This window comes from Penicillium canariense, assembly GCF_028826845.1.
Source record: "Penicillium canariense strain IBT 26290 chromosome Unknown utg000008l_segment0_segment0, whole genome shotgun sequence".
In the NCBI taxonomy this organism is placed as follows: Eukaryota; Fungi; Ascomycota; class Eurotiomycetes; order Eurotiales; family Aspergillaceae; genus Penicillium; species Penicillium canariense.
This window is the reverse complement of record NW_026622735.1, coordinates 161,351-183,527: the sequence shown is the minus strand read 5'-3', so window position 1 is coordinate 183,527 and position 22,177 is coordinate 161,351. Positions and strand designations below refer to the sequence as shown.

At 49.0% G+C, this 22,177-nt stretch overlaps 6 protein-coding genes across 6 annotated transcripts; 5 read left to right on the top strand and 1 right to left on the bottom strand.

The window, feature by feature from the left end:
• Window positions 1–433: 433 nt before the first annotated feature.
• On the top strand, window positions 434–2,700 carry N7482_010087 (General amino acid permease AGP2; the record flags this gene model as incomplete). The annotated part of the gene is made up of 6 exons (XM_056692211.1): window positions 434–483; window positions 560–988; window positions 1,068–1,196; window positions 1,325–1,840; window positions 1,920–2,158; window positions 2,222–2,700. 6 exons carry the CDS (start codon window positions 434–436, stop codon window positions 2,698–2,700), a joined length of 1,842 nt encoding a protein of 613 aa, XP_056538168.1.
• Window positions 2,701–4,216: 1,516 nt separating this feature from the next.
• Window positions 4,217–4,959, top strand: N7482_010086 (putative GPI anchored protein; the record flags this gene model as incomplete). Its single annotated transcript, XM_056692210.1, has 3 exons — window positions 4,217–4,342; window positions 4,394–4,534; window positions 4,576–4,959. Coding segments are annotated over 3 exons (651 nt in total), but the record flags the coding sequence as incomplete, so codon positions are not given.
• A 4,963-nt stretch (window positions 4,960–9,922) lies between these two features.
• Window positions 9,923–11,834, top strand: N7482_010085 (GMC family oxidoreductase; the record flags this gene model as incomplete). The annotated part of the gene is made up of 3 exons (XM_056692209.1): window positions 9,923–9,953; window positions 10,060–10,827; window positions 10,885–11,834. 3 exons carry the CDS (start codon window positions 9,923–9,925, stop codon window positions 11,832–11,834), a joined length of 1,749 nt encoding a protein of 582 aa, XP_056538166.1.
• A 1,788-nt stretch (window positions 11,835–13,622) lies between these two features.
• N7482_010084 (uncharacterized protein) lies at window positions 13,623–15,039 on the top strand (the record flags this gene model as incomplete). The annotated part of the gene is made up of 5 exons (XM_056692208.1): window positions 13,623–13,757; window positions 13,825–13,951; window positions 14,106–14,246; window positions 14,303–14,511; window positions 14,593–15,039. 5 exons carry the CDS (start codon window positions 13,623–13,625, stop codon window positions 15,037–15,039), a joined length of 1,059 nt encoding a protein of 352 aa, XP_056538165.1.
• Window positions 15,040–19,644: 4,605 nt separating this feature from the next.
• N7482_010083 (uncharacterized protein) lies at window positions 19,645–20,129 on the bottom strand (the record flags this gene model as incomplete). The annotated part of the gene is made up of 2 exons (XM_056692207.1): window positions 19,645–19,991; window positions 20,042–20,129. 2 exons carry the CDS (start codon window positions 20,127–20,129, stop codon window positions 19,645–19,647), a joined length of 435 nt encoding a protein of 144 aa, XP_056538164.1.
• On the top strand, window positions 20,110–21,296 carry N7482_010082 (uncharacterized protein; the record flags this gene model as incomplete). Its single annotated transcript, XM_056692206.1, has 6 exons — window positions 20,110–20,133; window positions 20,240–20,418; window positions 20,474–20,545; window positions 20,614–21,022; window positions 21,077–21,210; window positions 21,281–21,296. 6 exons carry the CDS (start codon window positions 20,110–20,112, stop codon window positions 21,294–21,296), a joined length of 834 nt encoding a protein of 277 aa, XP_056538163.1.
• Window positions 21,297–22,177: the final 881 nt, after the last annotated feature.

Sequence of the window (22,177 nt, the reverse complement as noted above, 5' to 3'; positions counted from 1 at the left end):
TCCCTGTCATACCGCGCCCAAAGAGATCGGTTTCCTCGATCTTTGGAGCTTTCCTCCTAATCCTTTGTGCCGATTATCTCTTCCGCACTCGTCGCTTTTAATCTCTACCTGGGTCTGTCGATCAATTTGCTTATCCTTTCACCTGAAAGTCTTCCAATCTCCTCTCGTCCTACCGGACGAACTCCCCGCATGGTGAGGATCACGGCACGATAGCTCCCCTCGACTCTCTAGACATCGAAGCTCGTTCCTTCTTCGACTTCCAGCCCACCAGCCCCATCTTCCATAGCGACACTCCTCTCCTGCCGCAACGCAACTTCTCCGCACCCGCGCGACCTTGTCGACTATTTGGATTTTGACCGTCGCAACTGACCCCAATCCTCTCCGGTGCTGACTGACCCCGCAACGCGGACTACGTGCCCTAACCGACCAACCCATGCGACAAGCAACCCGCTCCAGATTCACGACAGACCCTTTATTCGTTCGGTGCAAGCCCCTCTGCTAGTTGCCTATTCGTCGCCCGCGCCCGGCCCCATTTGTATCTGTGTGGTAGACACCATAGGCTGTTCGACGTGACAACAAGACCAAAGGACCACAGGATGGCTTTCTTAACCAGCAAAGACAAGGGGACGACCACCGGTGTCTTGGACACTCTGGGTCTGAAGTCGGAGGGTCCCCATGATGTCCAGGAGGGCATGATGGCAGACAATGCCGACAATCTCCAGCGTCATCTGGGGAACCGGCAGATCCAGCTGATTGCCATTGGTGGTTCGATCGGGACGGCGCTCTTTGTGAGTATTGGATCAGGCCTGTACCATGGTGGGCCTGGCAGCTTGTTCCTGGCGTTTACCATCCAAAGTATCTTTTTGGCCATGATCAATAACTGCATCGCCGAGATGACCACAGCTTTCCCGGTCAGTGGTGGCTTTATCCGCTTGGCTGGTAAATGGGTGGATGATGCGCTCGGCTTCATGGTCGGCTGGAACTTCTTGTCCGTATTTGATATCTCCTTACCACCCACCCAACTGCTATACTTCCGGACGAGTCACCGAACTAATGCCATCCCATAGCTTCTACGAGGCTTTGTTAATTCCATTTGAAATCTCGGCATTTACTCTGGTACTCTCGTTTTGGAGTGAAAAGGTCACCGAGCCCGGACCCGTCGCGGGTGTCTGCGCTGGAATTATTTTGTGCTATGCGTGAGAGCCCCACACCACACTGCACCTCCACTCCCGGTGGAACTGGCGTCGTTAGCCTTTTTACCCCCGCGATCTCCGCCTGCTGGTTACTAGTATTGCATTGGAATGAGGCTAAAATTCTGATCTAGATTCTTGAACATTTTGGCGGTCCGAGCCTATGGTGAAGCGGAATTTTGGCTCTCCGGCGGCAAGGTTATCTTGATCTTCTCCCTGTTCTTCTTCACCTTCATCACCATGGTCGGTGGCAACCCGCAACATGATGCCTATGGATTCCGCTTCTGGAATAATCCCGGCTCCTTCATGGAATATCTAGACACCGGATCGCTGGGCCGCTTTGAAGGATTCTTGGGATCTCTGTGGTCCGCGTGCTTTGCTGTGGTCGGTCCCGAGTATATCTCGATGGTCGCCGCGGAAGCGAGGCGCCCTCGCATCTATATCAAGAACGCCTTCAAGACGGTTTACGCCCGATTTGGAATCTTCTTTATCGGCGGCGCTTTGGCGGTGGGCATCGTCTGCTCTTCTCGGGACCCGGCCTTGACGAAAGTGGTCAATGGGGAGACTGGTGGCTCCTCTGCTGCAGCCTCGCCGTATGTGATTGGCATGCGCAACATGGGAATTGCAGTTTTCCCGTCCATTGTCAACGCGTCAGTAACATCACCTGAACATCACCTCACAACTACGGAATTCCCGAAAAGCTGACTGCCTGGTCCGTTTTCTTTCTAGACTTCTCCTGACTTCGATCTTTTCCGCCGGTAATACCTACACCTACTGCGCCATTCGTACCCTGTACGGCCTGGCACTCGAAGGAAGAGCGCCGAGGATCCTCACGTACACCACCCGCAAGGGCGTGCCCATCTACTGTTTCATCATCGTGATGATCTTCCCGCTTCTCTCTTTCTTGCAGGTTTCGAACAGTTCTGCCATCGTGATCACCTGGTTTGCAAACCTCGTCACGGCTGGAGGTAGGTGTTACCACTTGAATCCAAGTTTCCGACCTTGAAAACGAAGGCTAACCACCAGACTAGGCCTGATCAACTATATCACGATCTCGCTGACATATATCTTTTTCCATCGCGCATGCAAGGCACAGGGCATTGATCGGAGATCCTTCTCGTATTTCGGACGGTTACAGCCATTTTGCGCATATGCCGCGTTTATCTGGATGGTTCTTGTCACCATCCTGTACGGATATCCTTCGTACAAGCCATGGAACGTATCGACTTTCTGGTCGGACTATACGATGCAAATTGTGATCCCGCCTCTCTTCCTTATCTGGAAGGTTATCAAGCGGACGAAGTTTGTCAGGGCTCATGAAGCGGACCTCGTGTGGGAGCGACCGCTTATCGATGCGTACGAGGCCAGCTTTACTGACCCCCCTGTCGGCTTCTGGAGAGAAGTGGGCCAGGTATTTGGCTTCAGGCGAATCAAGGGTGGGAATGACAAGCGCCGCACTTCCGTTATCAACCCTTCCTCGAATGGCGTTGAAGAAGGGGTTATGGCATGATTTCTGAGCGGTGTCTTGTGTCTTAGACCTATCACCTCCCACCTCTTCTCCCCGGCGGTGGACCAGAGCAGTTGTGGCAAATGAAATTGGGCATCACCAAGTGATAAACCTCACTCGTTGAAACGCGATCTTTTGGGCATCCACCAAATCCGCGAGTTGCCATCGAGTCGGTCTTTGATCGGATGGTTCTTCCATGGGCTATACATGTATAATGTTCTACCTACCCTGAGGCGTCAATTGATCTGCATGTATTACGACCGTAAGCTGAGAAAATATGATTTTTTGTAGGCACGAGTGGCTGAAAGATCAAGGGCAGTTGCTTGTATGATAATTTCCAGCTGACATCCAATGGCCCACTTATCCCTTGGTTGGCGCCGCGAATTGGCGGCGTCCACTTTATCTGCCCATACCTGTATCTCATCTGTAGCCATGCCGGTAGAATACAGGACATGGTTGCGCCGAGAAATGAGGGAAAGACTAAGAATGTTGCCTGTGAAGCATCTTTTGCCTAGAGTGATTTAGCTCAGATTTGGCGCAACGTGTATATTGAATCATATCGGAGTCAATTTTGACGCAAGCTTTTGTTTCTAAGTGATTATTGATGCTGCCGAACGCAATCCTTCTCAGAAATGACTTTCCCTGACGTACTCACCTGACTGATTCTTCGTTGTGAGCCCGCAGGTGCCTACAACTGGACAGTTTCTCCCATAAGTATGCACTTGGCGACAAGAGAAGAGAGTGCACTATATCAAATATCGCAGCCACGCTCAAAGGTTCACCGTCAGGCATGCTTCTATTTCTCCTATCCCCGGTTACATGTCCCATGTCTTATTGCCCAGTGACCTGTTCTCAATCGTTTCCTATATTTCAAGCGCGCCTCAATTGTCTAGTATTGAGGCATGCGACACTTCATGGTCTTGATTATGTCAAGGGGGCTTTCAAGGAAAGGCGAGCCATGGTGGGATTGAAGTTAGGGCTGAATTGATGTCTGCTCCAGAGAAGTGGAGTATAAGTTCAATATGGAAACTTTCTATCTAGTACTTGCACGTAATCTATTCTCTCTTTACCTTTCTCGGTGCCGGCGACTAAAAACAGCCGGAATCTTGCTTCGTCGTTAAATCATTGCTTGCCATCCTTGATGATAGCCGAAAATTACAGACGTGGAAGATATATAACGGCTCGCCCGCTTGGGAAAAAAGCTATATAATCAAAATTACAGCGTAGAAAGTTCTTATGATGCTTTCTTCTTCAATAGTGCAAATCTTGCTGTAATCAGAGGAGATAGGACGAAATGCTTAGTATTTTCCCAGGGTCTCGGGACCATTCTATATTTAGGTTGGTTGGTCTCCACTAGCCCCTGAAGGGTCCATGCCGGGTCACCGACCGGATCATCTTTTCCGCACGAGGGAAGCAAGAAGGGGAAAAATTTTCTTTTGTCGGTCCCAAAGATTCCCCATTTTCCTTTCCTCGCAATATACGGAGTGTACACACAGAGTTAATATCTCCATATCTTATCATGGCACTGAAGAGCTGCATCACAGTTTTGGCGATTTCGGGCTTGGTAACCGCGAACAGCAGCGTTGTCTCGCTATTTATCCCCGGCGCCGACCCACAACCGCTGGCAGCTTCAATCGTGAAAGAAGTTCGTACTCTTGGCAATGATCTGCAAATCCTGGCTGATCAATCTATCTAGGGCGCTGGTACCACGACCTACAGCATTAATTGCCCACCCGGTACCGATGGCTCAGACTGTGGAATGGGACCAGGAATGTGGTACACCTCAGCCTCAAAATCCATTGAATGGTCAATGAGCGAGCCTGCAGTAGGATTGTACGTGCCCTTTCCCTACCCGGTGAAAATTAGTGAAGACTCTAGCTCATAATGACTGATAGCTGGGGTGGCGTGGTCTGTTCTGTGGGCGGCACTACAACTGCTGTTTGCACCGAGATTATGAGCGGCACCGGGGCCAACTTCCCTGGTACATCGACAATCGATGTACCCCAAAGCGAATTGACATACTTGCCCGTGACAGTCACTGCTGGCCCTGCTAGTGCAACCTCCGCCTCCACCACCACAGAATCCACCGGTTCAGCCCTTACATCCAGCAATACGCATAGTTCTGCAAACACTGCCTCGCCTACCTCAAAGGCATCATCTACTACCGTCGCTTCTCATACTAGCACCGCCGGCCTTTCTCGGGTTACTGGTAATCCTGGTGTTGCCTTGGGGGGCGCTGCAGCTGCATTCATTGCGGCCGCCTGGTGAGAATCTACGTGCGTCTTCTAGTGTAATTTTTTGTATTATTGGTGTTTCATATTTTCTTGAGCCCCGGGCAAATATCAAAAGAACTTATTAAACAAACCGTTCCTTTCTCATATACAGGGACATGCTAAGGGGGAGGAACTTGAGATTGCGAAGCATGGTGTGATATCAAGACACACTGTCCCGGGAAGAGAAAAGCACCACGGCTGCAACATTGCAAATCGACAGAGTGCTTTCTAATATCGTGAGATTGGGCATAAAGTAGGCTTGTTATCCACATAGTCCCTCTACAAATCTACTGTCCACTGGGGCTGCCACTAAGGCAGAAATCGTGAAAAAAACGTAAATCTTACACTTTATGCCCCATACTAAATTTATTGATCATGACTTCTTGACGGCTTCTCTCCCATGAGGGCTGAAGTATATTATCAAATCTATGTTCTGTTGAACTAGCGTTAGCAAAATGGAATTTGGTACGGAGAACACACTAGACCGCCCTATACGATGCGCACCCGTTTCTAAGATGCGCACAATCAACAAAAACCCTTGAGTGTACTCCTCGTCATAGACATCGTGTTGTCTACTGGCCTTCGGTCAGTGCGGTTACTAATAAAAGACAGAATCAAAAATTCAGTGAGTAGCGAGATATTTCTTGTGCGCAAGAGTTCCTCGAATTTACAAACACGAGCTATGCGGATGAACATGAGCCCAATATTTATAAGAAGTGGAAGAGTCTCGGAGACGGGCTCTTAGATTAAGTAGGTGAATAGATGTATGGCTCGGCAGATACAAGAGAGAAAAGATGATGACCCTAGAGATGGAGCAGAGCAGCCGGACTGTAAGGAATCGATATCTAGTTGGCCGAAGATCGTAACCCTATCAGAGTGCATTCTTGTCCAAAACCCTGGATCCTTCACATCCAAACACTGTCTTTTTCGGGTTGAGAGTCAAGCAGGCGCCTCAACTTGGGTTGGTTGTTTCCCAAGTGAGGCATTGTCGTCATTGTCATTGCCCAAAGGCAAGGCGGAACTGCCTTCTTTGTATTCAGGATTTCCATTTCAGGATGCATGCGTTTCTTCCCTCATGTTGCTGTGGTAGTCTCTGACATTCATCGCCCGGTTCTTAGCCCTCTTCCTGAGCGCCTCCTGATCCGTCCACGTCGGCGAATGAGGAGTGATTCATGAGTTGTGTTGTCCGTTTCCCATTGGCTTGAAGCCCAGCGACAGTGATGCTCACATATTGATGCGACAAGCCTGGGGCCCAATTATCTGCCAGTAGTTGGGCATCATAATCCTTGACAAGGAGCTGGAGTTGTCGACCATCTTACAAATAGACCTCGAAATAATCTACTGCCATGTTGAGGACTCATCAAGCGCCGTAGCACTTCCTTTCTGTTGACAGTGGGGGCCCTAAATGGAAAGCGCTCCTTAGGAGCATTCGCCAAATGTTCAAAGGTGTATTTCTTACCGTAGTCGATCGAGTTCAGGAACGATCGGGCCGTAAAGTCATCAGCTGAGCTCGTGCTCGCTGATCATCGGTCAAAGAAGGGTATACCAGCCACAATAGAGTACGATGAAGAATGTATTCCTCAATATCATCGAACGATTCTCCTCCTTTCTGAGGAAGCAAGTGATGCTATTCGATGGGAATCCCTCGAGGAATTAGCTTGTTGTGCATTTAAGTTTGCATTATCACACATAAACTATGCAGAGATAAATCCCATCATACCCGCAAGATGCTCATGTCGCAGAGTGGGAGGCAGATACTGATGCTTCTTGGATTCCTATGAATCCTCCAGCTTCCGTGAGAACCGATGCTGCAGGATTATCACCCTTTTACCCTACGGAGGCGATAGTTGGGCTAAGAATCCCGGACATGCGGATCAAAATCCCGTTACCCGTTGCCACAAGGCGCACCCTCCGCATGCTTCTTGCCGGCTATATTAGCTGCAACGTATTTATAGTGTAGACAAATACGAATCGGAAAGGACCCTATACGGCGCTTAGTCGGGAATTTTTGCTGGTAGTCGAGAGATCATAAAGTCGCCAGGAGTTCGGATGCCGCCGCTTAGCGGTAGGTCGAGTGCTGTTGGGCCGATAGTCCTGTTATCATAGACCGTCTTCTGGTACTAGTGGGCGGTTTCTGTTCAGCGCCGATCCAAGTTTCTTAACTCCTCACGTATCCAGTCTTATAGCCACTAAGGGTGAATCCATCCCATTATGAGAGAATAATATCTTCAAAGTCGTCAGCTCTCACAGTTTGCGGTCTGTCAATTCAATCTGCTTACTCAAAGTGATGCCTGTTTTTTTGGAGTAGTGTCCAAGCATCGCCGCCGAGTAAGCCCACGAATCTGCGAGTTTTAGATGGAGTTGTCTGATAGACAGTCACTGAGTCCCATGTTAGCGCTCAACAAGAACCAAGAGTTACCACTGCTCAATATTAGAACATTGAATGGTAAGCGAACAAGGAGGACTTACAGGAAACGTGACTTACTTTTGGTTATAGTAGATAGTTTTCTTTCGTACCACGGTGGTCAAACAAGCGGGGAGAGAAATCCCACATTCCCTCCAATTCTTCTCAATTGTAGAATTGCACTTGTGTTGACCTGAATCAACGCGCCCACGAACTTAAGATGAGATGGAGGACTCAGATGAAATGAAAGAAAAGAACTCGACTGACAGTAGCAAGAGATAATTATTTTCCTTCTTTGTGCTCCAAGCTGAGGGCAGAAGTGACAAATATATCATTTGTGCGGCCAGTTTGACGGCATCGATCGCTTTGGACGTGTTAGTTTGAGCTGTGAGCAGCCCTTGCACGTTCGTACTGCCGTCGGCCACAAACTTAGATGACTGGTCTAAGTCGTCTTAGTACTCGGACTTAGTAAATTGGCAAGAGCTTTATCCGGACCGTGTGTAATATTGGTCTGATACTTCTCTAACTTCTTCATCTGCAAGCGTATCGGATCTACGCCCTTGTTAGTTTTTCCGCCTTCATATGAAATATCAAGGGAAATTACTTTTCTAGCGCATTTGCAACCATATTGTGGGCAAATACAGAGCCAACAACTACTGTATTTCCGGCGAGGGAGGCTGCAATACGTCCGAGTCTCTGTCAGTGTAAAAGCTGTATGTTGCTTGCGACCTGCAGAGTACCTACCTGCTTTGGTGGCTACGGCACCTTCAGCCTCGACCAAGGTTTTGAAAACTGGTACTAGCCAATGCTGTACCAGCGAAGGAGACTTGCGGACTCCAAATCCAATTGTAATCAATGCCAATTGGGCTCTGAAAAGCGGTCATACATCAGAGCGACAGAGTCAAGTTCGTACATTAGTTCTTCATGTATCCAGACATGATCAGGAAAGGCCAGACACTGCAGTTTCCTTCACCGTGTAACCCGGGGGCACAGGATTTTCAGCGGCCAAGCTTGGTGGGGGCCGCAAATATTTCAAGTACGGGATTTATTGGCCTGAAATTACATTGGATTTTAATTTCTCACCCCGTCCACCTCCCTAGTCTCGTCCAACTGCCGCGACAAATTCCATTTGGTCGGATGGTTATTGTTTCAAGGAAGACTGCACGTTAGTTCGGTATATCTTCGGAGTTAGTTGGAAGGTAGAATACTGACGGCATGCATTCACCGTCCAGGTAGTCGGAGGCGGGAGTAGAGTCCATTCCCCAAGATCAGGTAGTTCAGGTCCGACGTCACCATCGTCCAAAACAGTCTAAATTACCTCGCTAGTCCGCACACAAAGCAACCGGTCGTAGATTAAAGTTCGTCCTGTGTAATACGCCGTCGGCCCGATTGTCGAGGATGGTAGAACTGACACCTTGTCAAGTCCTGTCAAGGCCAAGTCGTTGACACCCGTTGGCGGCTAGGGATAGGGCGGGCCCGCCCATACGCGTGGGCGGGCCGTGTCCATGTCTATCACAGCCCACTTCGCTCTTCGTATGGAGACTTGTCGCTCATCACCAAAGAACTGAAACGGCGACCGAAGATCTACCGAGGAGTAATCGTTATAATACCGTAATGCGCCGCTAGTGTGGAATCGTTCATGCACAAACGGGAAGATCGCCCGCTCATCTTCCCCTTTTCCTTGTCCCTTTCCGCGCCGCCTTCGACTACCGTCAGGCTAGGCCTAGGCCGAGGAGAACTAACCCTGATTGGCAAGAAATACGGAGTGCTCCGTACTATTTCTTCCCATTGCTTGTGTTATCTACTGTATTGCGACTTCCATTCGAGACCAGCGTCTGCCGAGGCTGATATCCCCACTTTTGCTTTTGCTACCATGGGTCGTCCAGGGGCTGCGATTGGATCCAGAGATGACTCCAAGTCCGTATAGTCCCCAAGGAACTACTTGGCTTTTGTGTGTCCGCCCACACGGCCATATCTCCACAATTCTCCGGACCCGATCTGATGGAGGAAGGGAGAGAACCGAGACCGCGAGACACGTTCCTCACGTGCGGCCCCCCTCACGTGACTCGGCCAAACTCGCCGGGGGTCCCGATTCGATTATCCATTCTTTCGCTGGAGTTCCGGACAGGAACCCGGCTTGGTGGCTTGGACCTCCTCCCTCTGCAGCGGATTTCCACCCCACCACCCCACCAGCTCCACCCAACAGGCACATCCTCCTGTCATTGGTGCGGGGATGTGGCACACACGAAATACATCTCCTGTCATGCTTTGACGGCGTTGCGGCCATTACAAGCGTTGTGGGGATATGAGCAACTGCCCGCTGCTCACTGATCCATGGAGGGGCTTCATTCAAGCGGTTATCGACTTCTGGATTTTCTTAAGCACCATCACTCGGCGATAGGGTGTCCTCCTGTTAGCTTCACCGCTGCCCCTGTGGGAGATACTGTCTTTCTTCACTTCGGACTCCAATCTGCCTAGCATTGCTGGTTTATTGGAATTATCCGTTCCCCTCCGACATCCACACTGCCTCATCAGGTCACTACGCAGCATGTCCACCTTCGACTTCATCATCGTCGGCAGTAAGTAATCGTCATTCCCACCCGATATTCGTGACCCCCGCCCGGCTTCCCGTCTCGCCAATAGAGACAACAATCCTCAATGGTCAAACCTCATCCTCCTACGAAGCAACTCCCCATCTACCCATTCCCAAAACCAAACCCCATCTCACGCATCTCACAGGTGGCCCGTCCGGCAGCGCCCTCGCCGCTGGCCTCGCGCAGTCAACCGCAAAGCCCCGCGTCTTGCTCTTGGAAGCAGGCGACAACAATGAAGATCGCAGCCTCCGCGTCGACGGTCAGCGATGGCTCACCTTCCAGAACCAGTCCATGAACTGGGGGTACAAGACGACCCCGCAGACCGACTGCGGCAACCGTGAGATCGACTACAGTCGCGGCCGATGCATGGGCGGGTCGAGCGCGATCAACTTTGGGGTGTACAGCGTCGGCGCGCGCGATGATTACCAGGAGTGGGCGCGAATTGTGGACGATGAGGCGTTTGCGTGGGCCAATATTCAGCGAAGGTTGAAGGAGCTGGAGACGTTTCATGGGGAGATTCCGGAGGGCGTAGATCGGAAGTATGCGGATCCGCAGATGGCGGATCATGGGAGGGAAGGCCCGTTGCATGTGGGCTATGCGCGGGAGTGGGAGAAGGATTTGACTGAGCTCTTGGATGTGTTCGAGCAGGCTGGGTTTCCGCTAAACCCGGATCACAATTCGGGGAATCCAATTGGCATGTCGGTGTTGATCAACTCGGCGTATCAGGGGCTGCGCTCGACGGCGGGGGATCTGGTGAAGGAGAAACTGGAGCATTTGACGATTGTGACGGGGGCGCCGGTGCAGCGAGTCCTCCTGGAGGGGAAGAGAGCTGTGGGCGTGGAGTCGAATGGCCAAAAATGTGACAACGCGCCTGATCCCTGCGGCGAGTTCGGCAGATGCTAACCATTGTGAACAGACTATGCCACGAAGGAAGTCATCCTCTCCGCCGGCGCGCTCAACGACCCCCGTATCCTTATGCACTCCGGCATCGGTCCAGCCGCGCAACTCCAGCAATACAATATCCCCGTCGTCCAGGATGTCCCCGCCGTCGGCCAGGGGCTCCGCGACCATTGCTTTGTGCCGATGGTGAACACGCGAACCGAAACCAGCACGGACCGGAAAGCCTTTTACGGCGACAAGGTCGCCATGGACGCCGCACAGAAGCAATGGCAGACAGACGGGACCGGACCCTGGGCGAAATTCGCCTGCGAGCTGGGCATCGGCTGGTTCAAGCTGACCGAGCAGCTCACCTCGTCACCCGAATTCAAGGCCCTCCCAGCCGACGAACAGAAGTATCTGCTTCAGGAAACCGTGCCGCACTACGAAATTATCACCCATTTCCCCGTCCACTGGTTTATCCCGGAGTTCCCGTCTGAGGCGCTGAACTACTCCTGTCTGCTCGTCTTCCTGTTCAACGCGCAGACTCGTGGCGAAGTCACCCTGCAATCGTCCGATCCAGACGCTCCGCTCTCCTTTAACCCCCGGTTCCTGGCCCACCCGTTCGACCGCCGACTCGCCATCGAGGCCTTGCGCGACTCGTTCCGCATCGCCAAGCACGAGTCCTACACGAAGGACAACGTGGCCGAGCTGGCGATGCCCAAGGGCGAGTCAGACGAGGATCTGCTCGAGTACTGGCGGCAGAACATCTCGTCGAGCTGGCACATGACGGGGACGGTGAAGATGGGCAAGAAGGGCGATGTGGATGCGGTCGTGGATCAGGATTTCCGGGTGACAGGTATCGAGAATCTGCGTGTGGCCGACATGGCGGTTGTGCCGGTGTTGGTGAATGCACATGTCCAGGCAGTTGCCTATGTCACAGGTGCAACCTGTGCGGAGAAGCTGGTGAGGGAGTATAACCTTGCTTAGATTGAGATCCGGAGAAGCGGCAAGCTGGTAAGATTCATATCGCATGGTATACAGTCACGGGTGGGCAGGAGATTCGAAGAAGATTAGAAATATTTCACATGAGCCAAGCCATGATGTTCGGGGGCAGAAGCAAGGACAGGATCAAAATTAGTTTCACCGTTTTTGTTTCCGTTTGTCTTCCCGCAAATACTAATTTGCGGGACGCCACCCGATCATGCTTAGTGCACCGCGGATCCATACTCTACGATGGATGTTATTTGACAGCTCCCTTACGCTAAGCCCGTTTTGGGTGGTGATGGGCCTAACCAAAAATGCAGAAATAGTTGGAAGAGAAGAAAGTGATGAAAATAATTTTGAACCGTCCTGTATCTCAAGAAAGATTGTAATAAAAAAATGGAAGTTTCGCATTCCCATGGTTCTAGCTGTCATCTCCCATAAAAGAGCCAGCATAACGAATAGCTCCTGGGTGGAAATATGTTCTCCACCCTGTCGTGCTAGCTGGGCTGACAACGGCAGTTCCTCATGGTCCCCATAGATCGGGAGATCTCTTGACGCCACAAATGATTTCAGTGTTGTATTGCGCCGAGGGATTGAACTTGTGAACGTGGCGAGATGACGCAGGAGTAATAGAGATTATTTCCGAGGCCCCGCTCGTATCTTTCTGCCGCCCTCCGGGCTAGAGCAGGCTAGGGAGCCAGCCACAGTGGACACTGGATTCGCATTCATTTCTGTGCCTTGCCTTGTTCGTTCGGGGGTGGAGCATGGTGGCTTCGAAGGTTAACTGTTGAACTGGAGAGAGGATATTTTAATGCTAAAATGTAATACGACGATCAGCCCCTGAACGGAAAGTAATCGCTTCCACAGCGTGCTCCAGCATAGCAGATGCAATCAACATTTCCTCAATTCGTCCAATTTGATAAACAGGCCTTAGATATTTGAGGAGACGAACTCACTCACTCACTCACGAGTCAACATACCCGATATGATGAGCAGGACCAGGTCACATTTAAAACCAAGTAACTCGAGCCGATCATAGGATTTGACAGATTCCCCATGGCTGGCCCAAGAGATGAAAGGATATCGAACCGCCCGGTGCTTTTAGTCCTTTAAACGAACTCGCTATTTAGGATGGGGCCTCTCTCTCTATGAAACCACGGCTCAGCCGATCTCTGCTTATCTTCACCCGGGAGGATTCGACGTTTGCCGGGTCCTGTGCGTGCCCCACGCGACACCCAAAACGCTTGCCGGCTCCACACAGTTATCCACACTCTGACACCAATGTAGCTTTTATATAGTAATCACATACAAAAGGTACTTTGGATGAAGTTTAATATCTGCACGTGACTGTATGGCCCTTAAATTCTATATTTCTAAGAAAAGCTTATGAATATTTAGGCTAGAGAGAAACTAGTCAATGATATTAGCGTTTATATATCTCCTTATAGGGTGGAGGAATTAGGAGTGAGTCTAATGAACCTTTTGTATGGAACTACCATATAAACGATGCATTCGCGTAAGTGTGTGGAGCAGTGTGGAACCTCGAATGACAGGATTTTTGGGTTGGACGGCTCGGGCAGGATACAAAGTTTACATTTGTGGATGCTCTTCCAAGATTTGACTATTCGCACTACCCCAACAGCTAGTCACACAACAATTTCCATGGGCACGATCCAGGCGCTCTAGTTTTCCCAGTGGGCCGCTTAAAGCCTTTCTTTTAAATTCACTCCAACTCCCGTCCGAATATCCCCGTTGTTAAATTTGCTTTGCTGTCACCGTGAACTTGCAGGAATGGCGGGTAACACCGAGGCCTGGACCTTATTGTCCTTGGCTCTGGCCATAATTCTCGTGCGGAGCTTTGTACGATGGAAGCTCGTTGGGCTGGCCAACCTCCAACTGGATGATTATCTCATGCCACTGGCGGGGGTACGTTGTCTCACCCGTCCTGCGAACGCCAAGAAAAACGTACAGCTGACCTAATCCTCTCCGACAGATCTTCTTCACCCTCGAAACGGTAGCGGCGTACCTCGTCGGTGCCAAATTCCAGGGCCTGACCAACAGCTACATGACGCCTGAGCAGCGAGCAACGCTCGACCCCCATTCGACTGAGTGGGCCAATCGTGTTGCCGGATCAAAGATCCAGGTCATTGGATGGTCGTTATACGTAGCTATTCTCTGGCTGGTTAAGTTCAGCTTGTCGATCTTCTACTCTCGATTGACGTACAACTCACCTCTCTTGTCGGATATAATCAGCCAATGCTAAGCATATCGCAGGACTGGCCTTCAAAGTCTCCCCCACCCGAGTTCGACTGGCATATATCATCCTAGCTGTGACATACCTTGCAACGGCATTGTCTATCCTGCTATCCTGCCAGCCCTTTCATGCGTTCTGGCAGATTTACCCAGACCCCGGCAGTGAGTGCCATGGCCATCATATATCATAGTCGTCCTATCTAACTATACCTGCACAGATGTCTGTCAGCCGACCAACTCTCGTGTCTATGTTCTCGTCGTCATGATCCTCAACGTCCTCACAGATGTCTATCTCCTCTCCATCCCACTCCCTCTCCTCTGGACTGTCAACATTGGCCTGAAACGAAAGATCCCCCTCCTGGCTCTTTTCTCTGGCGCTGCATTTGTCATTACAGCGACGATTATTCGGGCCGTGACTATTATGACTGTACGTCCCTTGCAAGAATAATATTCCTATACAGGCACAAGCATCTTTACACATCCGACATGTCTGACATATGTACTACAGTCCGGCCCCAACGGCGCCGTCGCCGGCTCCAAATGGGCCTGTCGCGAAACCTTTGTCTCCATCGTTGTCTCCAACATGCCCATCATCCAGCCACTTATCCGTAAGGGCTTCAGGAAGATCGGTCTCTCCCAGCTCTTCAGTACCTCGGGTAAACAGTCGGAACAGTCGTACCCGCTCTCCAGCCGAGGTCTACAGACTTTGACGAACCGCGGTGAGCGCGACACCAAGAAGAGTAAGGCGAACGCCGCGGCACCGTCCCATATGCAGGCCTCCGCATGGGGCAGCGACGAGCATATTCTCGCTGAGTCTGAACCTTCTTCGAAGGATATTACTGTTGTCTCGGAGACTGTCGTGCAGAGTGAGCCATGGACTAGGCAGGAGGAACCTGGCGCGCGACATTCGACGACGCCCCCGAAGGAGTGGATGAGTCGGTTGTCAAATAGGTGAGAGTGACATATTTAACATGAGATGTTTTACTTTTTATAATGGGTTCTGTCACGAGTCTTGGTCAGTATCTGGTGATAGGCCAAGGCCTATGTATAGTATTAACGGGATGGATTTGTTACGCATATTGGATGGCACGTGGGAATATTGGCATTGAGGAGTAAAATTGGGCTCGACATGTTGCTTCTGCTGCTGAGGTGCACCCTCTAATAATAGATTATTAGTACTTCGGACCACTAACTGGATAACTACCAAATACATAATACTAATCAATAATAATTGCTAGTGGGCTTATCATTATTGGTGTAGTTGATGATCAGGCAAATATTCTTGCAAGTTGGGACTCCATTGAACTTGATATGTCCTAGTACATGCGTGAAGGACAGTCACATCAAAGAGGTAGTGTGCGCAAAGTAAGAGGAGGAATCGAGAGGTAATGTCATTTCTTGAACCTACGTGATGACCTGAGGGATCACATGACTCTCGTGGACCACTCAACTGCCATTTTGTCTCCATTATTTACTCTGTACATCTCCTGTCAAGCTAGTGTACTCAAAGAAACGCCACTTTACGGGTTTAAAGAGCTGATTGAACTCGTTCGTGTTAGACCAGAACATGTCATAACACTAGCTTCTTTTTTCCTAGTACTCTTTTCCAGGTTTTCATAGCCTCCTTTGGCAATTTCAAGCGAGGATCTGCATGCCGAGGTTTAGCCATGGAGAATGGAAACGTTCCCGACCCAAATTTACCCGAGCTAACTAAAGATAATTACGAACCTCCAAGAAGACTGACGGCGAACCAGCATAGCCAGAGACAATAGTCTCTCGAATAAGGAGTCGGTGCAGATGGTGAGAGTCTGTCGCTGACTTACTCGCTTGTAGGAAACTGCCGATGCCGTCGAAGAAGGAAGTTTAGGCAAGGATGAATCCGTGCAGTACCTTAACGGTCTTTTGTTCACACCACTTAGTATACCCCGTCCTGCACATCCCATTTTGCTCACCTCGTTTTGCGTACTCCACTGAGTCTTCTGGACCTGCCAAGAGCTCTGTCCCTGCGAAACTGCCAGGGGTCGAAATCCCGGCCACCGCCCGCGGTCAAGCGGGGCGGAGCTTCTATCTAGCTTTCCGGCTACCTAGAGATCCAATCTCAGACCGAGCGGATACCGGGGGAGGGGACGAGGGAGGCGCTTGAGTGTTATTAGATGAGCGAGATTTTGAGAGGGTCATGGGCTGCGAAGCATAATGCACCGTGTCTTTAGGGGCGATCTTGCATCCGGATCGTATCGATACTGCCCTAGTACGCCGCCCTACTCCCAAGGATACACTATTTGCACTGTGGTACTTCCCGCATACACCGCCTTCTTTTATTAGTCATACCTTCCTTTATCGATAAGATAAACCCACGCTCCTCCCCCTTTATTCTCTATCCTCTACTTAATAACGCCTTATGGTATATAGAGCGCAGGGTATTGGATACGAAAGCTAGCACCCTATCAACTGGGAACTTCCTACGGGAAATGATGTGGAGGAACTTAAACAGCAGAAAAAATAGTGGGCCCCTTGGCATGCCAAGGTACTACAGTGCAAATTAGACCGCGGCATATCCTCTCTATTGGATATTAGGTTCAATACCATATCCGCAAATTGAGGATAATGGATATTACTTCTATACCATATCCTCAATGAGGATATCTGTAGATATCCATGGATATCCGCGAGGATAATAAGGATATCCGCACTAGCATAACTCTCGCTTAATTATCTAGTTTAGGGCTATCACGTGACTTTTATGTTATTTTATACCTTTAAATGCAAAAAAATCACCTAAATAGGTAATAATCTTGGCATATCTTCGCATGTTTGTCTTGTTTGATATCCATTGGATATCCTCAAATATCCAGAGGATATTAGGTAGTATACTATATCCACAAAATTGAGGATTGCGGATATTAGGTGGTATACCATATCCGCAATTTGTGGAGAGGATATGCGGATATCCATGGATATTGAGGATATTGCCGCAGTCTAGTGCAAATACTAATGCAATCTGACTCTAAATATCCCCCGACCATCACTATTGCCACTATCACTCGCCATCCTATGTATCTATCAAGCTACCCTAACCCACTACCTGATATAGGCCCATAAAACCCCCGATCTATAATACCCTCCTTTCTATTACTATTATTACTACTAGCACTGCTGCTAGTAGCACCAGCAGAGGTAGCATCTCCTTCGCAGTACTGCTAGCAGCACTAGCGCTAATACTAGCATCACTAGTACTACATCCTTGCAAGAAGTGTTAGACCTGGTTCCACCACCTATGACTACCGCCTACTCAATTCTACTAGTAGCCAGTGGTCTAAATAATAAATAAACATCACTATCAAAATAAACGGAATGTAGATCTCGTACACGTGCATAGAGGGAATATTTCACATATATATCAGAATAATACAGCTGTAGGTAAAGCCCTCTCCCCTCCAACACGCTCAGATATCTTTGGGCTTCAAAACAATGCTACATACTTATATGACCGCATTGGATAGAAATTCGTGATGGGTAGCTACTTGTTAGAGTAGAAGCTGTCGTTAAGTAAATGTTCGATGACAAAGGATAATCAAACAGAGTTGATTCAATTCAGTGTCTGTTCACACAACGTCTGAAGCGACAGATTCGGATTGAAAGGGAATGGGGTATAGTGTACTTCCCCGTGGGGTGGCACCGCGTATACACCTGCTCTAAACACCTACTATGCCACCAAAACGCGCTTAAAGACTAGTGAAAACCGATGTAACAGGAAGGCAGGATCTTACTGGCCATATAAGATATTAAAATAGCCCCCTCAATTCTATAGACATGATCGGAACGCATTTTTGTATACCTCACTCAACTCTTCAGCGGCGCCTTGATAGCTAACAATGTTTAGGTAACACATGGTATAGTCGTTATAAACTGACCTACAACGAAGAGAATCTCTAATATGCTGGATAATTAATTAATATGCAAGATCTAGCGTCTAGGCCTTGTGCTACTCGAGATGCGGCTAATATTATCCCCGTAACCCGCGGCTTAATATCTATAGTTGGTAAAGACTCGCTATCAGAATTTATATAGCGCTAGCTACAGCCTTAAACACGATTCTCTAGGCAGTATGCCTAATGACACGCTCTGAATAATAATCTAGGGACTTTTCGGAAGTAGTTCCAACACCCCTGGATGCACCAAAACAGCAGGCTATCCAATACTGAGACTAAAAAGATCCGTAATACCAACGACTGGGCGGAGAGAAGCTTTGATGCTCATAGTGACACCAATACTATGTCTGAAATTCCACCCAGTGGGTAGCCTACATGGACGATACCACCAAAGGTACCCGCAAGAGCTCCTACAATGCTGTGAATATGGGTTGTACTGTGAACTAGGCCATGGATCTGCATTCATTTATGGGAGACTCCAGCACTGGACGAAATTATCCCGGCTCCCTAATTAATAAGCAGATCTTCTTTGTTGATCCCAGGGTCTAGGACGTTGATAACCCGTCCATAAATTGCAAAGCACCTTGCGTTCTGGTTCTTTTGACTTCCCTCTTTTTGCAAGTGCTGTAGTGACGCGCCCACCGTATATCATGTCACTAGATGTGGCCTGGCTAGCAAATATAGAAGTGATGAACTAAAATGGTGATGTGCTGTCTAGTTCCCGTACCTGTATCCTGCACGAGACAACCCTCTCTACTCCGCCAAGTACGCATCACTCTTAGTAGCTCTTGCTTAACATCCTAATCTACGATATAGAACCTCCTTAATCACCATCAAAAATATTACAAGAACCAAAACCAACCTCACAATACCGTTTAGTGAGGATAAAAATTTAACGTTAATCCCGAAGGCATCACTGCCTGCCTAAGTCTTTACCATCACGCATGATCCTAACCCTCTACAGAATACTGGCGTCATGTATCCTCTAGTGACATGTAGTGCGACGCTGCCTTCGTGCCCTACTATATCAGCTGTCTATCTCCGGGAAGACGTCAATGAGAATGGTAATGACAATGATAAGGATGGGGATGACGACGATAGTCACTTACTAATGATCCCGAGAGTAGCTATTGAAGACGAGCTATGCAGACCAAAGAACCTTGCAGAAATAGCAGTCTCTATACAATCATTACAATCCTAGCGCGGAAGAATCGCGTGATTCAGCTGTCTTGAATTATTGTGGTTGTCTCGTAAAATATTACCTAGTAGCCTGGCTTTTCTAAAGAGAGACTACCTGGTGTTGCAATGGCAAATGACCAATATTTTCCGAGAGAGATAAAACTTTTCCGACTCATCTAGGACGTCCAGGTTGTTCTCCCTGCGTTCGACGATATAGAGGAAGTAGAGGATGTAAAGAATACCTTTATGGATCCCATATGGGACATGCAAAGATATCTCAAGATTATACCTCGAATTCTCCAGCTATGAGGTTTTAATCGACATCCATGTGAGTCTTATATATCTAGGAACATTCGTCACATCCGTTTAGGAAGTTAGGTGGTTACCTAGGTTACTTAATTCTCACTAGGCGGAATGTTGTAACTGCACACACTCTCTCTCATCTCTTTCTTTCAATAGAACCACACCCCATCTTCTTCCAGCTTTCCCTCGGCTTCGATCTTTTTCATACATGCTTTTATTCTCTTCACGACATGCTCCGCATACCCCGGTCCCAGCGGCGGTTTAGGCACCGCCATATCCATCCTCAACCAAGGTACAGAACTGAGCCCTTGGCATGCCTGACGCATCTCTTGGATTTCACTATCGCCGTACAAAGCCCCGGCAAACACAGCCACGGGCGGCTTGGAATAGTCCATGGTGCCGCGCTTGGGCTGCTCAGTAGGGGGAAGGGCCTGTCCCTGCAGCAAGAGGGGTATTTCGACTGCCCCGGAGGCACTGGTGGTGACATTATGTATAACTACGAATTATGTTAGTCCCAAGCCATGGCTGGATGATGTACTTCCCTACTTTCGTACTCAGGCAAGTAAAGAGGCTTGACAGCGTTGAAAACCTGTGGGCTGGTGCCGCCGCAGGCAATGACTGGCAAAGGTGCCATGATGGTGAGATGAAGTTATGACTGCAAGAAAGACTGGGGAGTAAGAGACCTTGTACATACTGGTATTTATATCATTGTAGAGTAGACCATGGCTGATATCGTGGCTGCAGCTGCCATTGGCTGGGCGAATCGATTTCCTAAACGGGTCAAGGGTGAACTTTGCTGACGCGGTCATTTCGACCCCTCACACCCCCTTCGTCAGAATTAATCGAGACCAAAAGCCAGAAGCATGCCGAACACCGGTCAATATAGCCGGAACTGTTATTCTTGTCGACAGCGACGCATCAAGGTACGGGATCCTAGGATGTACGAACGCATTATGTTCACTGATCAAGCTGATCCAGTGTGATCTTGCTCATCCGTCCTGTGGCCAATGTCTACGAGGAGGAAAATCCTGTTCAGGCTATCGGGATGAGGTAAGTATGCGCTTCCGAAATGCCTACATCTCGTCATTTCGACCGAACATGAGACATGGTCGTCAGAGTATCGGCTACTATGACCCACCGAAGGTCAAAGTGGACTCTACCAAAGACGGCAGCATACCATCTATCCAGATGATATACGAGCCTTCCCAGGTGTGGAACCACCATGTGATTCCTTTGGTCCTCGATAAGTTCTCAGTTAGCATTGTGGATACTAGCATAGACAGCATCATGTTTGCTACCATTCCACGTATCATATCCTGCACGCCAGAAGGGTCCCCAGTCTATGCAGTTTGTGATGCTATTGCATGTGCATATTTAGCTAGTACGACCGGGTCAGCAGCTGCCATTGCCCACAGAACCCAGGCGTATGGGGCGGCACTCAGGATAGTCAATGCAGCTCTCGATGATCCAGCTCAATGCAAGAATGACAGCACATTGTTGGCGATTTGGATGTTTGTGGTTTATGAGGTAAGAGCCTTTCATTAGTGGGGAATATTGACCAAGTTGGCTGACTTACCCAAGTTCCTATCGAATCCTCATCTCACATCTGTTGCTGGGTCAGAGGAAGGGGAGCGCCACTGCCGAGGCTTGGCTGCTTTGATTAACCTCCGAAACTCGGAGCAGTTCTCTAGACAGGATGGACGGAATCTCGTCTGGTATGTTTGTTATTGCACTGTAGGATCTCCTGAATGCGAAGTTTGCAGTCAGCGTCTCTGACCACACTAGCAAGCCAAAGCACTAATTGCCGGCCGAGAGTCTCCTATGGACGTGTTGGACTGGATCTACAACCTCCGCCAATATTTAAAGCCATCTGAGTATATCATGATTCAAGCATGTACCTTTGCCTACCATTGCACCCGCCTGTGCAGCCGGATTCGAAAGGTGTTAGATGGCGGTTCGGATTTCCAGTTGGCCACTTACTCTTCCATATTGCAACAAATGGACGAGACAGAGAAAATTTGGAGTTCTTCATATGATTCACCCCAGCAATCCATATCGTCTACCGGAGTGCAGGCATACCAAGGAAACTTCCAAATGCATCTCTCGGCAAGCGTTTTAACCTTCCTACTCCATGTCTGCCAAGCAGGTTGTTCACCTCAGCAGCTCACTCATTCCACCGCGATGCAAGAACGATGCATTGCGTCTTTTCGTGCCACAGCTACGAGGATCTTATACATGCAGGACATATCACAAGGCACCGATCACATGCATAGTAAAAATTTCAATCCCGGGTGGGCAGACGCGGTCATGATTTACGGATCGTTAAAAACCATCGCGATATCTTCCATTTCATTAGATTGGCAGAGAAACGGGGCCAACAAGGCCCGTGCAATGATTAGAGAGCGGCTTGGTTTTCAAATCTTGGACTAACATATCACTTTGTTATCCTTCAATCTTATATCATATTCGCTTTATGAATATTTCTGAAGTATACCTCATGGGGTTTAGTGGAATACATTGAATTTGATCTAAGTCCAACCAATATCAAAATTTGCTTTGTTTTAAGATAGCACCAGTTTAATCCTATATCTTAATATTGAGATTACCAAGCTAGAATAAAGGCTAGTAACAGGAAGATGTTAATTAGTTATTAGTTTCTATACAGGTAGAGGTCGAAGTATA